General features: G+C 41.6%; 1 protein-coding gene across 1 annotated transcript in view; it reads left to right on the forward strand.

Annotated features, from left to right (window-relative positions):
* LOC145399971 (hexosaminidase D-like) overlaps positions 1 to 17,653 on the forward strand; it is a 54,293-nt gene that overhangs the window by 14,609 nt on the left and 22,031 nt on the right. The window contains exon 6 of the mRNA XM_080272466.1: positions 58 to 241. Coding sequence (XP_080128592.1) covers positions 58 to 241 — 184 coding nt within the window. The remainder of the gene's footprint in view (positions 1 to 57; positions 242 to 17,653) is intronic.

Below are 17,653 nucleotides of genomic sequence, written 5' to 3' on the forward strand. Positions count from 1 at the left end.
ATTTTGAAGAAGAGTTTGCTTGCCATCTAGTTACCTCATTGCTTCATTGCTCCGTAGGTGTGGCATATTGGGAAATGTCCACGGTGCCAGGATTACATGGAAGACAAGAAGATGTCCATTAGTGAATTCTTCCTGGCCTGGATGTTCAAGGTGGCCTGGTGGGTGAAGAAGCAGCACCCTCACCTCACTATTATCATGTGGGATGACATGATGAGAAATGTAACAGCTGATGTCCTTAAAAGTAATGATCTGGGTTTTAATTATCATCATCATCATCATCATCATCCAAGGCCAGTAATCATAATAGATCATAACCAATTCTTTCAATAAACAGGTCTCCATCTTAGTGATTTATTATTAGAAATATTTTAGTTTTGCCCTATTTTTCACTTCATTATCCACACTGTTTTAGTTTTTGAAGTATTTGGTACCATTTCTAAACTAAGATAAATGCATAAACAGTTGATGTTGTACACCTACGTACCTTCAGCATAGAAAGTTTCATGAACACTGTCCCAGTGTTCAGATTCACATGGAGTGTTTTGACTATATCAGGTTGGTATTTTTGTTAACTTCAGTTTACAAAGACATTGGTCAGTAGTGCATATTCATTCTAAGCAGATGAAGATCTTAACCCCTTTCTGCTTAGTTGATGGTCAAGTGTAAGGAGATTGGATGGTCGATTTGTTTAGTAACTGAGGAGATGCTTTCCTGCCTCATAACAATAGCTTATTGAATTTCATCAAAGTTCACTCCATAAAATTCTTATTAAGAGGATGGAGTCAAGGTTTTTCATTTCATCATCTCCCCTGTACTGATTCCCTATTATCTCTTTCTCTCTTCTCTCTCGTGCTATAGCTATTTCAGATGTATATGGTCTTCCAAACTGTCATCTTGCACATCTCCCATGATAATAGGTAAGCAATACTTATCAAGGAGCATACTCTCGTCGCTTTCCTGGCAGTCTGGTGCAAAAATGTCTGTAATTGATACTCTTTCTTCCATAATATTCAACTGATCAGCTCAAGAAGTATTTTCCTCAGTCTGTATATCCTTCTGCCATTGACCATCAGCCTTTTAAGTGCAATGTGTCCAAGTATTTTAGAATGCTGAGATCTTGATTTTTGCTTGTTTGTCCAGTTTTTATTCCATGGAAAGAATAACATTTGGTTGGCTTCCACACTTTGGTTCTCTCTTTTGCATTATTAAAAATTAGTTAAGCCAGAGGTAGAGTGAGAGGAAGAGGCAGATGAAGATGGGGAGATGAAATTTGGAGATTGACTAGACTGAGATGGAACAAGGTAACATCCAGTGGGTCAGAAAAGATGGCAGTTGCCTTTGTTTTGCAGTGAACTGACTCAGATAGTTGATGAATAACAGTAATAAAAAATATAATAAAATAATTTGGTTTTACACCAGGTATCCCGAAGGGCAAAGGCATTGCCCCTGGGTAGAGGACTTTGGATTGGAGCGTGTAGCATTTTATGACCGGATGCCCTTCCTGATGTCTACCAATGACCCTTGGGTGGATTTGATCCTCCGACCCTTCGGTCAGAGCAGAGCACTCTAACCCACTGAGCCATGGCTGCTAATAAAAAAAATATAATAAAATAATTTGGTTTTACGCGAGGTATCCCCGAAGTAGTGGTAATTATTTAACTATTCCTGGCACAGTTCATAATCCCAAACTAGCATACCTCATCAACATGCTTAATCTGTAAACTGCTGTTAACAGCCTGAGCCAGACTGAAGCAGACTGTAATGCATGGCTCAGGCCACACCCTCTCCCACTGACCCTTACCCCCTACCTTTCACCCTTCATCCTACCAACCACCTCCCATCATTAACCCTCCCCTACCATTTCCCTCACCCCTCTTGCACCCACCCTTTCCTAACCTCCCACCCCCTCACCCACCACTTCCACCCCTTTCATAACCACACCCACTCCCATACCTCCCACCTCACTCCCAAATCACTTTCCCCACACTCTCCTACCTGATCCTCCCCTCCCTTCTACCTGATCCTCCCCTCCCTTCTTTACCACTGTTTCACCCTGCCACAGCCTCCCCCATGCCCACTCCACCTCCTCCCAGCCCCCCACCACCACCTCCCAGCCACCCACCACTTCTTTACACCCTCCCATGACCCCCAACATTCCCATCCCTCCACTAGTGTCACATAATATCTTAATTGAAAATGCTGCAGCTGCTAAACTATGAAACATACCAACCTAAGAATTGGATGTACTTCATATTTTCCTCAGTTCAGCCTTCCTGTTCTGAACCAGTCAGGTTGGCTTGATGGCACTTTGATAGGGTAGACTGGGATATACAGTATTTTGAAATTATGTAGCTGATATACCATGACAGTCTTTCTTCTTCACTAACATCACTTCTTCCCAGTCACACATCAGTGACACAGTACAAGTTAGTATGGAGTTGTTCATACTGTCAACACTTTACTAAAAGATCAGACTCCCCAGAATGGTTCGACTGCAATCGTGCCAGAGCATCGACCCAAGTCTTTAGCATATAAATCTTACTTAAAATATTATCAGCTCCATCAGTCACTCTATAATTGTTAGAAACCACACAAAAGCAGTAATAAATCTTGTCAAATTCAACTTTCTCTCCAACCAAGCATCCAAATTATTAAGTAATGCTAATGACAGTAAGAATATTTTTGTCATCTCTTCAGTCCTTTCAGTAGTAACTTTAACAAGCCGTCACCCATTCCACCACTATCTTCAGATAGGAACACTGAAAATGACCATCATGGAAAAGCAAACATTCTGCCTAGTATGTTTGCCAGAATTTCTACCTCAGAGGAAATCAGCCAGAACATTCTCATACTAGAAAGTGACACATGAAATTACTCCGCTAAAGTTACAGACTAGACATATAAAATCTGTCCGAGATAATATACCAACCAACATAACTCCAGGTCTGGATGGAATTCCTCCAGTAGTTTTGAGAAAGTGTCCCCTAAAATTTACTACTGTTCTAGCTAAATTATTCCAACTATACATACATACTGTACTTTTTCATTCCCTAATTCTTGGAAAGAAGCCATCATTCACCCAGTTCTAAAGAAGGAAGTTCCTCTGATCCATTCAATTAGAGACCCATAACTATCACATCTTCTGTTAGTTAAGTATTTGAGATTGTCATTCATACCGGTAAGCACATTGTTAAACATCTTGAATCCAACAACTTAGTGACAAACAGTATTGCTTTTGCCACAAAAGATCCACTGTTGATATGCTCAGTCTCATTACTTGTATAATCCATCTGTCAGTTGACCTACATGGAGAAACCAGTGCACTAGCCCTTGACAGTGTGACATCCTTCCCTATTATCTAAACACTCTTGGTATGGCCTGTCATCTTTTGTCCCACTGATCTCATATCTCTGCAACAGAAAGATAAGAGTGAAGGGAGGTGATATATATTCCAATTTCCACTCAGTGCCAATGTGCTACAAAGATCAGTCTTGGCTCCAACCATGTTCATTATTCATAGTAATGATCTGTCTGTCACCCATAATCCCATTCACTCATATGCAGATGACCCAGTGCTTCACAGTTCCTTTACACTTAATCAACCATTCACAAACTTTTATATTTCTAACTCCCAGTTCAGCATAGCAGTCTCCATAAGTCAAGACTTATCAAATATTACTGAATGGGGAGAGAATAAAAGTGTCTCATTTAATGCTAGGAAAACCAAATACTGAATATCCAGTTTACTAAAGGCAGATATTGCCTGATTCCTATATTGTATTCAATGCAACTTATATTCTTAGCTCTAAAAGTATTAACTTACTCGGTTTTCCTTTACAGTACTGTATCCATGTACTCAGTTGGATCTGTCATGTTAGATCGCTTGCTAAAACTGCCTCAAAGAAACTTGGATTCATACTGTTTGTTCTTGTCAGTTATAAAGTCACGAACATGCTTGCATGCACCTGCCTACTATTACAGTAAACTCTCAGTTATCTGGCATAATTCAGCCAAACTCCACGCTGAATAACATGAAACGCCAGATATTCCATAGTACCCCCACCCCCCTAATCAGCTCAGTATTTGGCATCAAGCCAGATATTTCATTCCTGTTCATCTTGGCCCACTATCCTAAACACTTTTCCATGAGTAAACAAAGAAAATTAAGCTTAAAATACAATAAAGTAATGATAGAATACAGTAATACAGAGGTAGTTGGCTGCTGTTTTCGAGCTGGTTGGTTAAATCTCGATGCTTATTGCATAGAACCACCAGTTACGTCCCATTTCGGCACCAGATATCGCATAATTTTGCTGGATGTTGCTGTAATAGAGCTGATCCAGCAGCACAAGATATTGCATTGGACCAGATATTGTGACGACAGATAATCGAGAGTTTACTGTATTACCTGTATGCAGAATCCGTAACTACTTCACTGACAAGCAGTTAGATATAATTTACAAGTCGTGTGCGCTCTCAGCTCCAATATTGCTCGCCCTTGTAAGTGGATGTGGAGAGGTTGCATTAAAAAAAAGACAACTGGACAAGAATTAAAAACAAAGCTATAAGAATAATTAATAACCCAGCAATTACAAATGAACTACCTCTCCTACAAGTAAGAAGAAATGTTTCCTCCCTAGCATTATTTTACCAATATTGTAATTTTATTACAAATGCTCAGATGAAGTTGCAGGCATTATGTCATCTCACTCTTTCCCCTGGGCATTTCGTGTCGTTCATGTCTTGACTGTAACACTGCCATATTGCAGAATGTTGCCTGTCAGAATTTACTTATTCCCCAGACTGCTTCTCTTAGTAACCTGCATCCTCAAGTTAGCGTCCCCCCAAACTTCAACTTAAAGCAGTGTAGGTCTCCACTAATTCCACTTTCGACGATTCCGTTGCTGTCCCTCCATATCTTCCCCCCTCTGGCTTCCTCATGGCTGACATTAAAATTTTTTTGATTGTTATATTTTCTGCAATCACTGGCCACAATACTAACAAGGCGTATGAGCATTATGGGGTCCCTCCTGTTGTCCTCAAGATCTGTGCTTCAGTGCTTACAGCCTGCCTAGGTAAACTCCGTCGTCTTTATCGGTTTGCACTTTTCCTTCTTGGTGGAAGTTTGCTCTCATTCAGCCTGTCCCAAACAAGGGTGACCATTCCCAGCCCTCTAAATATTGCCCAGTTTCTTTAACATCCTGTATTTCAAAAGTTTCCTAGTTTATTTATAACAAAAAAATGTTAAAACATCTTTCCAATACAAGAAAATGTTAAAGCATCTTTCCAATACAGTACAACCTTCTCTCTGATCGTCAGTATGGGTTCAGCCAGGAACACTTCACTGGTGATCTTCTCACCTACCTTTTGGACTCCTGGTCATCCTCCTTTTGGAATTTTGGCAAAAGCTTTGCCATTGCACTTGACATCGCAAAGACTTTCGATCGAGTCTGGCATAAATCTTTAATTTCCAAACTACCCTCTTATGGTTTCCATCCTTCTATCAGTGTCTACATCTCGAGCTTCCTTTCTGGTCGTTCTATAGCTGCTGTTGTAGATAGCCATTGTTCTTCTCCTTGAGCTGTCAATAGTGGTTTTCCTCAGGGCTCTGTTCTATCACCAGCTCTCTTCCTTTTATTCATCAGTGACCTTCTAAGGTGTACATCTGACTCTATCCACTCATACGTTGATTACTCCACCCATCACCTTTCTATTTGCTTCCCATAGCATCCGTCTCAGCAGTTGCATCAACAAACAGGGGATGAGGCTATGGCACACCTAATGTCTGACTTGGGTCAAATGTCTGATTGGGGTAAAAATAACCATGTTGTTTTTAATTCAGCAAAAACTCAGTTCTTTCATCTATCAACCGAACAAAATTTTCCACTGGAGTACTTTCCTCTGATTTTTAACAGTACAGTATTTAACTCAATCCTGCATCATCTTTAAACATACTTTGTAGGTTTCATTCTCTCAGAATTTATCTTGTAAAGAACATATTACCTCTTGCAAAATCTGCTTCCAAGCGATTAGATGTGCTAATCTGACTCCATACCTTCTTTACCCCTGCACAGTTGTTGACTTTATACACAGATTTTATTCGCCCCTGTTTTGAGTACAACTCTCGTGTGTGGGGAGGCTCCCCCCACACAGCTTGTCTCAACAGGGTGAAGTCAGAGACTTTCCGTCTCATTAACTCCTCCTGTTACTGGGATCCTTTAACCTCTGTCATTTCGCCACACTTTTGCATCTTTATCTCTTTTCTGCCACGGCTTCAATGGTCACTGTTCCTCTGAACTGTCTGCTTGCATCCCTCCACCCCAACCACCCCTTGAATATAAACCTTCACTGGCTTAATCCGACTGGAGCACCGTAATTACTCACTAAACCACCAGGAGCCAAAAACTGGTTATATGGTTACCAACCAGCGTAGTAAATGGTTTCCTGGTGTACAGGAAACCATTTGGCTTGTCACTCAGTGTAGGGTCACCCACAGGCAGAAAGAAGAGGAAAAAATGAAGGAAAGAAAGACAGAAGAGTGAGTGTAAAGTCACTCGTAGGCAGAAGGACGAGGAAAGACTGAAGGAAAGAAAGACAGAAGTGGATGGAAGGAAAGAAGGATGGACGAGAGGAAAGGGCAGACACCCGAGAGCAGCACTACATCGAGTGAGTGGATGGTGAACATTCTTATACGGTAAAGCCTCTTTAAGTCAGAAATAGGGGCTGAGGCCATTCCGACTTCACTGAAATTCGAACTTAAGGAAAGTGTGAGTCCTGACTAACTAGATAAAAGATCACTTACTGCTACCATGTTTGCAGTGAGTATAATCCAAGCATATGGAGGGCCCTTTGGTAGGATATAGAGGTATTAGGGGAGCACATGATCGCTTCTTTGCAACATTTTCACTTCTGTGCAACATTTCCTAACGATAATCACAATTGCACTACCTGACGTTTTATATACACTTTATATACTGGGCTTAAGAACACTGATGCACTATATACACTTTATGTTTAGGCCTTAATTACTACTGTAAAGCACTATTGTCTGCAAAATTAAGCACTATCAGAGTCACTGCAGAAAACTTATGCAGGCAACTCTGAGGACACACTGCTTAGGAGACTGCATGTTGACGTTAGACTGAGGGGGGAAGCGCTGTGGGAGACGGGAGGTGGATGATGGGCCTTCACAAGCTAAAACATGATGAACTTAGTGCGTCATGCTGAGATTGGGTTTCCATTAGACAACATTTTACGACTTAGGGGAGTTTTGTCCTGGATTTTTACAATGATTAAGAAAAAAAAATTTAAAATATTTTCATCAACAAATATCATATGCCATGCTGACTTAAGCGTAATCCTGACTAAAAGGGTTCTGACCTATGGAGGTTTTACTGCAGTTCCTGCAGCCTTCACCCATTGCTAGCAGAAGGATCGAGACCTTACCTATAATAACTTAAGAATGATTATCCCTCTCATTTTAGCTTTTCATTTCCTAAGGTGCCCTGTTGGGTTGCACACATTGTCTCATTGTCACTTTTTAAATACTTTTTTATATATATATATTTTTTCAGAATCAAGGAAAATGCCTATTAAAGTTTCATGGTTATCAATGAGGTCAATTTACCACATTCTCGTAATTTACAGTAGCATTTGGTTATAAAAAGTTGTGATATTTTGAATCTTGTATCTTACAAATGGGAACTGCCTGGAGCAGTGTTGACAAAATTTAGAATTGGGTACACCATTTGAATACTTGCTGGAGGGTTGCCATTAGCTCTACTGTGAGAACTACATTTCCCCTTGGACTTTGTAGTACAGTAACTACCTGCTGAGTATCCCATTCATAGGGAAGTGTAACAGCAACCCTTATCAAAGTCTCATGGAGGGAATGGTGAATACACTGTAGTGTATCTCCTCATCTCTTTGCTAAGGGAGGATGCCTGCAGTTTTGGCAGTGGGTGTTTTGTTTTCTGAATGTTTTAGGCTTTGTAGAATTTATATAATTTTTGCTTCAATAAGAGTTATACTCTGTTGTTTTTACAATGACAGAGGTGAGCTTTTTAATTATACTGCAAGTTTTTAGTTGTGTTTTAGTGCATATTTTTATTTGTCAGTATCTTAACTGACTGAAGGGTCTGAAGTGGAGGAATAGGAGGATGTGAAATGTGTAAGATCGGGCATGAATGGGCGAGGAAGATGCAAGGAAGGAGATGCTTTGTTGATGAATGAGGTGTGGCAGGATGGAATGAGAGACTACAAATGTGTCAGCTCGAGGTGTATGTATGTCAGGTTAAAGTTTAAGAAGGTGAAAGTGGCGGTGATTGTAGCATATGCACGGTGTGAGAACAGGAGTGAGAGAGAGAAAGACAGGTTTTGGGATGAGCTGGATGAAATAGTGGGAGAAATGCCCAGGAGCTGTAAAGTAATCATAATGGGTGATATGAATGGGAGGGTAAGCACTGGTCCTGAGGATAACATAATGGGTTGTAATGGAGTACCAGGAGAAAATGATAATGGGAAGCAACTAAAGGATATGTTTCAGGAGAGGAGGTTGTGCTTTTGTAACTCTTATTTCAAACACAAAGATGCACATAAATATACGTGGTATAGAGGGAACGGAAATCATGTTGAAAGAAGCCTGATTGATTACGTGCTCATAGAGAGGACGATGCTGGGAATGGTTACTGATACGAGGGCCATGTGAGGACGATGTTGAGGTCTGTCAGATCATATGATTGATGCAAGATCAGACTGAGAGGAGTGAGGTGGATCAGGAGAGAGAGGAACAGTTAGGGAGAAAGATTGAAAGTTGAGAAGCTGAGGATCAAAGAAATGGCAGATGATTACAGGACCAAGATAGAGGAGGAGTTAGAATCAGTGAATTGGCATGAAATGGATCTGGACAGCCTGTGGAATGCATATAGGGATTGCTTAGTTAGGAATGCTAAAGTGGTGTGTGGTGTGGCAAGAGTAACAACAAAGAAGAAAGTATGGCATGGTGGGATGAGGAGGTTAAGAGAGTGATGGAGGAATAGAGGAAGAAGTGGCTTAAGTGATTACAGGATAGGAGTTCAGTTGAAATAAGAGCTGAGTATATTGAGAGCAAGAAGCACATAAAGAGACTATATAGTGAAGAGGAAAAAGGGGGTAAATGATGATCTAGGAAGAAAAATGAATGGAAACTACTCTGAAAATAGGAAGTTATTCTGGAAAGAGGTGCAGAAATGTAGAAGTGAAAGCAGAAAGAAATGTGATGGTGTGAAGGATGTAGATGGTAAATTATTAACCCATGGGGATGAAGTAAGGACCAGATGGAAAGAATATTTTGAAAGCCTAATGAATGGGAATAGAGAGAGCAGAGCAGCTGTAAACATGATTGGTTTTGGGGGTGTGCAGAGAAGGAATGCAGTGCCAGGAGACATGACACTCGCACAGGTGAAGAGTGCTGTGAAGTGGCTGAAAAATGGGAAAGCAGCTGGGGTTGATGAGGTGTATGCAGAGATGCTTAAGTGTAGTGGAGAGGGTGGAATGAAGTGCTTGTTGGAGATATGTAAGAAGGCATGGATGAGTGAAACTGTGCCAGCAGAGTGGAAAAAGGCTGTGATTGTACCCCTGTACAAAAATAAAGGTGAGCGAAGTGAGTGCAAGAATTATCGTGGCATAAGTTTATTGAGTGTGGTAGGGAAGGTATATGGAAGAATTATTATAGAGAAAGTATGAGAGATGTCAGAAGTCCTAGTGAGTGATGAAGAGGGTGGCTGTAGGAGTGGCAGAGGATGTGTGGATCAAATATTTGGTGTGAGCCAGATAGCAGAGAAGGGTTGTGAGAAGGACCATAAGGTGTTTGTGGCATTCATGGATCTGCAAAAAGCATACGACAAAGTAGACAGAGAGGGATGGTGGAAAGTTTTGGGCATGTACGGTGTAGATGGTAAGCTGCTAGGTGCTGTCAAGAGTTTTTATGATGGTAACGAAGCATGTGTAAGGATTAATGGGCATTTAAGTGAGTGGTTCACGATCAATATGGGCGTGCGACAAGGTTGTGTGATGTCCCCATGGTTGTTCAATATATATATGGATGGGGTGATGAGAGAAGTAAAAACACAAGTAATGGAGAGAGGGATGGCATTGGTAATGAATAGTGATGGATGGAATATCTCAAATTTGTTGTATGCTGATGATGCAGTACTGCTTCTAAGTACCAGACAAGAACTTGGTAGGCTAGTGCAGAGTTTTGCTGATGTCTGTGAGCATCGTGCCTTGAGAGTAAATGTAGAAAAGAGTAAAGTGATGGTTATTGAGAGAGAAGGTGACTCCCAGTGTGATGTTACAGTGAATGGAGAGAGACTGGAATTGGTGAGAGAGTTCAAATACTTGGGTACAGTGATAGAAAAGAGAGGAAAATGTGCCAAAGAAGTGGAAAGTAGAGTGACACAAGGAAGAAAAGTAGCTAGTGCAATGAAGGCCATGATAAGATACAGAGGCTAGAGTGTTGCAGCTGCATGAGGCTTACATGAGGGAGTGTTAGTGTCAGCTTTAACACATGGATGTGAGACTATTGTGTGGAATGAAAATGAAAAGTCAAGAGTAAGAGCATTGAAGATGGGATTGCCGAGGAATGTATGTGGAGTACAGTGGGTGAATAGGATCCGAAGTAATATGATTCGTGAAAGGTGTGGAGTGAGGAAGTCGGTGGACACTAGAATCAAAGAGGGTGTACTGAGATGGTATGGTCATGTGGAGTGAATGGATAACAATAGAGTGGTGAAAAAAGTATATCTGAGCAAATTTGAAGGAAGGGAGGAGGTGAGGTAGGCCAAGGAGAAGGTGGTGAGATATGGTGGATGAGAGTGTGAGGAAGGGAGGTTTGGAAGTCGGTGGGGCTAGGGAACTGACAAGAAATCGAGCTGGCTGGATGAATGTTGTGAAGAGAAGTGCATGATCAGGGATTTTGGCACCCCTTTTTAACGTGGCAGTGTCCAGATTGACTCAGTCGGATACGTTTGTGTGAAGCTGCAGAGCATGTTGAATGTTTTTTGCGTATCCGATGGAGCCAGGATTTCGGGGCATGAATGATGAGTGAGTGGACGCATGGCCCATTGGATTGGGCAAATTTGGGCTGTCTGGACATTGCTACTCCTCACCCTGGTGTAGGGTAGGAAAGAAGGTCTGGATGATGATGATGATAGAATAAATATTTTAGTTTTACTATAAATATAATTTTACATATGCCATTCAGTGCTACAGACAATTTTCAAACTTTATAAAGTCACCTATTGTTTATCAGAATAGAGTAAATGAAGATAAATTGTTGTGGATGAGTAACTAGAGATGATTTTTAACCCACTGATTATGAAAACTTAAATTGTAGTGGATGAGTGACTAGTGATGATTTTTAACTCCTTGATTATGAAAATTATTGTCCTAAGCCGAATAAAATCCGCTTTTGGTATCCCGAATGTAATGAAATTGATGCCATGGTAATGAAAGAAATACAAATGGTATGCTTTTGCATTTCAAGAAGTTTATGGATTTTCGGTTGCAGAAGGTAATGGTTTGAGTTTGCAGATTTGCATGTGCAGAAATGAATTTTCATTTGTGGTGTCCAGCTCTGGAAGAAGTAGGCAGCACTACATCAGGCGAGTGGATGATGGTCACCACCACCTATACTAACATGAAAATAATGAAAATAAAACGCAATTCATAAATTGTGGAGATGTCTGTGAGCAACACTGTCTTCGCCTGGTGGGCAAGGCACATGCATGATTACCATAGCACCCCTCCACACCTCACCACACATTGTGATGGTGCGGCAGTCCACTGCAGTACACTGGATATTATAATGCATAAGCTTTTCGTTCTGTTGGTGGTAGATGGGGGCACTCACGATCCACGCATTCGATGTAGTGCTGCTTTGGCTGCCTGCCCTATCCTCTCTTCCTTCCTTCCTCGTCTGTCATTCTTTCCTTCATTCTTTCCTCTTCCATCTGCCCATAGGTGACTCTGCACTGAGTGACAAGCCAAATGGTTTCCTGTACACCAGGAAACTGTTTACTATGCTGGGTGGTAACCATATAACCAAATTATGGCATCTGGTGGTTTAGTGGGTATTTAACCCCTTAAACGCGGCCGTGTACAGTCGCGCCCCCCCGAGTGGCGGGGTTGTATCGCGGTCTGAGTACCTGTAGGAAAATATTCGCCAAAAATCAGAGATTAACCCTAGAACACTATACTTGGTATGGCAGATAGTACTTACATTCAGCTTTCTCCAGAGACAGGTGTTGAGCCTTCGTGGACTACCCAAGGACTTGTGGAGACTTGCAAAGTTGGGTAACCAAATCTTCACTTTCACACCTCCAGCAACTCGGTTTCCCCTCTACCACAGCCTCATTCTGTCACAGTAAACTTTATACTACAACGTAAAGGTAGTTAGGAATCTGTATTTGTACAATAAGCACTGAAAATAAGGCTAAAATCAATGGAACGTACGGCCGACATGCAGTGCGGCGGCGGTCTTCCCGTCACTCAACAAACATTTCCATTTTCACAGCTAAAAACATGTATACTACATTATTTTCAATCATATTACTTCCCAAAAGATCACTGCGGCGCGCTTTTTATTCTGCCTTACGCCCGTCACTTTATTCTCGTTCCTGTCGGCCGCTTGCACTGACTCGGAGGAGCTAGAACTCGCCATAATGTCACTTTGAAAGCCTGCGGTAAACTGACGCTAAACAGGGGCAAACCGTGAGAAAAAAAGCTAGTGTTACAACTGGGGAAACAAGCGTTTCCTATTAGCATAAACTACTTGTGAGAGGAGAGCGTGGATTTACAGTTCTGAGCACTCAGAGCGCTGCCATGTATCACAGCCAGGCTGGCAGGGGCCGTGGTGGGGGGGGGACGGGGGAAAAATGCGATACTTGGCAACAACAGAGGTCAGTGGTACAAAGGTCAAGTGTGCTAAAAGTAGCTAAAGGGTGGTGGTACTGATAGACAATACCAGCTGGAGCCTGCCTGCCCGCGGTTATTCAAAATTTACTAGAATCGCAAACGCGACGCTCCGCCGTTATGTCCTTTTTGCCGAGCGTCGCAAATGCGTCGATCCGCGTTTAAAGGGTTAAGGCACTCCAATCGGATTGAGCCAGTGCAGGTTTATAATCAGGGGGTGGTTGGGGTTTAATGCTCATGTAATGCCACTCAGCAGTGAGTGAGGCTGGTTACTTTCATCTTAACTGTCAGGACCAAATTGCCTAACCCTTGGCTTCAATACTCCTCATGGGGCAACATAGGATTAGATGTTGGATGGATGGATTAAACGCAAAGACTTTTGCACTTCATGACTGCCAAGCAGTACTGTGCTATGTATGTCCAAAAATAACTGATGGAGTGGTAAATTTGGCTTTGAACATGCATACAAAGATAATTTATAAATTTTGGTGGGCTGTAAGCCCCCTCCCCCCCTTTTTTTTTTTTTTAATGCAAGGTAGAGAAACCAAAGGCTAGAAGCCTGCAAGTTGTTCCCTTCAGGAAAAAATAAAAACAAGGTAATATATATCTACCTGTCCATTGCCAGATGCCAGAATCACATAAAGGGTGGTCACAAACAAATTGCCTACTTGTCACCCTGTCCCCCACCATTTCATTGTCCTCCCCCTAGCTCACACCCCCTTCTTTCATGTACCACTTCACTCCATCCCTCTATCTCATCCTTTGCCTCCCCCTCCCTCCCCCCCCTCCACCTCATTCATATACACTCTCCTCGTTAGTCTGTCACCATCCTCTCCACATGGCCAAACCATCTCATTGTATTTTTCCTAACGCTTTCTGTCACATGCACGTCCACACCACAGTGCTCCTTCACGTCTTCATTTGTCAGTCTGTTTCAAAGTAGTAACTCCACATGCTCCTCTCAGATAACTCATTTCCACTGTTCTCACTCTTGACTTGTGTCCTTCCAACATGGTCGAAGCTTTGCTTCCATATGTTACAGTTGGTATCACAATACAGTGCGATCATGCAGCGACTTTTGTACTTCCATGCTCACTTCCCTGTTTCTTATCACTGCTTTCAAAGAACCAGCAACCTTTCTTCCCTGTTGTGCCATGTCAAGCACTTCATCCTCCAAACTTCCATCCTTACTTGTCCACTACCCAATGACTTCAGTGCTCTCACATTTTCCTTTTCTTCATCATCCAACCTTATTGTACATTCAGCGACTTAATTTCACTCGAAGACCATAACTTTACTCTTCCCTACATTCACTTTTAGATTCCTTATCTTACACACTCTCCCAGGCTCATTCACCAAGCCTTGCAGTTTCCCTTCATCTTCATGTAACAGTACAGTATCATCTGCAAACAACAGTATGGGAAATTTCCAAATACTGTACTGCTCTCTCATTAGGTCAGCCATAGCACCTTCATACATACTCTTCACAGCATTCAACAGCATCCCATTTATTCCATATATTCTTAAAAATTTCCACTCTCCTTGTCTATCCACTCTGTCATATGCATTCTCCAAATCTATAAAGGCTGCTTACTTCTTTCCCTTCTCTAGAAACTTTTCCACTAAAGACCTAAGGATTAATATCTGATCTACACAACCTCTTCCCTTCCTAAAACCTTCCTGTTCTTCTCCAACTAATTCCTCTGTTACTTCCTTAACTCTGTCAGTAAGTATCCTACCATATACTTTTCCTATTAAACCAAGAAGACAAATGCTCTGTGATTACCACACACTTCTTTTTCCCCTTTCCTTTGTACAGGGGAATATACCGAACTTCCAATCCTCTGGGACTCTGCCTTCTTCCCTGGCCAATCTGCACATCTTCCATATCCATTCTACCACTATCTCTCCCCCATACTTCATCATTTCACCACACACTTCATCAATTCATGGAGCTTTTCTTTTTTTTGACTTTCTTCATTGCTTCCACTGCTTCCATCCTACTGATCTCTTCCTCCCTTCTCACCTCCCTCCTTCCAGCCATTTCCCAGCCATTTATACACGCGTTACTTTCATTCACAGTGTTTAACAATTTCTTAAAGTATTTGCTTTATCTGCTTACTTTTTCTCCCTTCTCCACTAGTCAGTCTACCATTTTTATCTTTCAGTGCCCAACTAACTTGTTTATTGCCCTGTCTCTCTCCTCCAGGACATTTTCTTACATTCCTTCCACTTTACACTCAGATTCCTTCCAAATTTCTCATCCACTTTCTTCTTTTTCTCTCTCTTACTAATCTCTTCACCTCTCTTCCTGTCTGTATATAACTCTTCTGTCTCTCAGCTTCCTCCATGTCTCTGTTTCTTATCCACATACCATATGCTATCTTCTTTTGTGCCACAGCTTGTCTCACCTATTCATTCCACCATGCTACTCTTTGCACCCCCTTTCCTCTTCTCTTCACTCCACACACCACCTCACATGCCACACAGAGACCCAAATTAAAGATCCGTTCATTTTGAGATGCCGAGACACACTGCATTTAAAAGACTGGAGGTCATAGACAGTAGAAAAAGCAAACAGAGAAGGACAGTTCCAGAATTAATCTGTTGCATACATGAAGGACTAGGAGTAACAGTTAACTCTTGCATTAGAGAGTTGGACAGAAAAGGGATAAGCGTTTGCTGCTAGACGAGTGCTACGCCTCCACTGTATTGGTGGAGGAATGCAAGCAGACAGCTGAGAGAACCAGTGACCATTGAAGCACCGGTAGTGTTAGAAAATAGAAAAAGATGGAACAGTGCGGCAAAGAGATAGAGGTTGAAGGGAGCCAGCAAAAGGAGGGTTGAGATAAAAAGCCTTTGACTCCACATTATTGAGAGGAGCTGTATATGTGGAGCCTCCCCACACACGAGAGTTGTACTCAACACAGGCATGAGGTGACTGCGTGTGTGGTTGGTTCCTCCTCACAACCACCTTGCCACAATACTACAAACACATCCATTGTAGCAAATTATTATTTTTATTAATACTTTTTCTGTCTTTCCTTCATTTATTCCTCTTCCATCTGGCTGCGGGTGACTCAGCATTGAGTGACAATCCAAATGGTTTCCTGTACACCAGGAAACCATTTGCTATGCTGGGTGGTAACCATATTACCAGTTTATGGCACCTGGTGGTTTAGTGGGTAATTAAGGTGCTCCAATTGGATTGTGTCTGTACAAGTTTATATTCAAGGGGTGGTTGGGATTTATTGCTCACATAATGCCACTAAGGGATGTGTGAGGCTGATCACTCTTATCTTAAATGTCAGGACCAACTTGCCTAGCCCCAGGTTCCTAGGCATCTCATAGGGCAGCACAGGATTAGACGACTTACCTTTCACATTAGCTAATTTACGCAAAAAGATGGGCCTGAAAGTAGTGGAATATATAATGATGTTTAGGCTATTGTCAGTGCCTACATAGCTTTATTCGCATACTTAGCGTTATTTATAATGTAGTTTCTTGCTTTGCCCTTACCTTTACAGTACTCAGTATAACACTACAAACTTTGTTTGGCTATTTTAGTATCCTTCCATCTTTTGTCATTACGTAGGTACTGGTATATACAGTACCAGTATACATACATACATACTGTAAATACATGTGTGTGTGTGTGTGTGTGTGTGTGTGTGTGTGTGTGTGTATATGTATTTACCTAGTTGTATTTACCTGGTTGTGATATACAGGAAATGAGCTATGCTCGTGGGGTTCCGTCTCTTTTTCTCGTTAAGTCAAATTTTGCTTTGAACTCATGTAAGTTTTTAGACTGGATGATCTCTTTATCCAGGCTGTTCCACAGGTCTATGCATCTATATGGAAAGCTGTATTTCTTGTGTGTGTGTGTGCGAGCCTAGAAATGGCACAGTATTTGAATTTTTAACCCATTCCCACACTTTGAATTTAGTATTAAAATATTAAATATGTGTACAGTATTTCAAACTGTGTATTGTCAAAATCATGTATGGTAAATTCATGTCGGTTATGATACAACTGTATCGTTATTAGGTGCCTTTGACCTTAGTTTTTATACTGACATGCACTTTTAACATCAGCCAGTCAGTGCATGTGCTCCACCCACTCCATTTCTTTTACCATTATTCATGTATAGCATCCACTGATCCAGTCCTAAATTTCAAATTGTGGACTATATGACCCCTTTTGGGCAGTCTGTCTAATGCATTCCCTAATCAATAGAAACTAGGTAGGGTTCTTTCCATAGTCACAGAAACTCTCCTGTAGCTGCTTGATGGAAAATAGCATCTTCAGTACCCAGTCCTGGCAAAAATTAGAAATACTTCTTATCGGTTTTCATTAACTTACTCATCATATTCTCCCACACCCTCTTCACAGCATTCATTGTGTGTGTGTGTGTGTGTGTGTGTGTGTGTGTGTGTGTGTGTGTGTGCACATAGCACGTGCATCGGTATACAAATACATGTATATGTTATCATCATCATCATCATCATCATCTAACCCAGTGTTGCCCCATGAGGAGTGTAGGAGCCCAGGGCTAGGCAAGTTGGTCCTGACATTTAAGCTGAGAGTGACCAGCCTCATTCATCCCTGAGTGGCATTACATGGGCAGTAAACCCCAACTACCCCTTGGATATAAACCTGCACAGGCTCAATCTGGCTGGAGCACCTTAATGACCCACTAAAC

The sequence above is a fragment of the Coenobita brevimanus genome, chromosome 51 (genome assembly GCF_032717465.1).
Source record: "Coenobita brevimanus isolate Jiangsu-jjx chromosome 51, ASM3271746v2, whole genome shotgun sequence".
Classification (NCBI taxonomy): domain Eukaryota; kingdom Metazoa; phylum Arthropoda; class Malacostraca; order Decapoda; family Coenobitidae; genus Coenobita; species Coenobita brevimanus.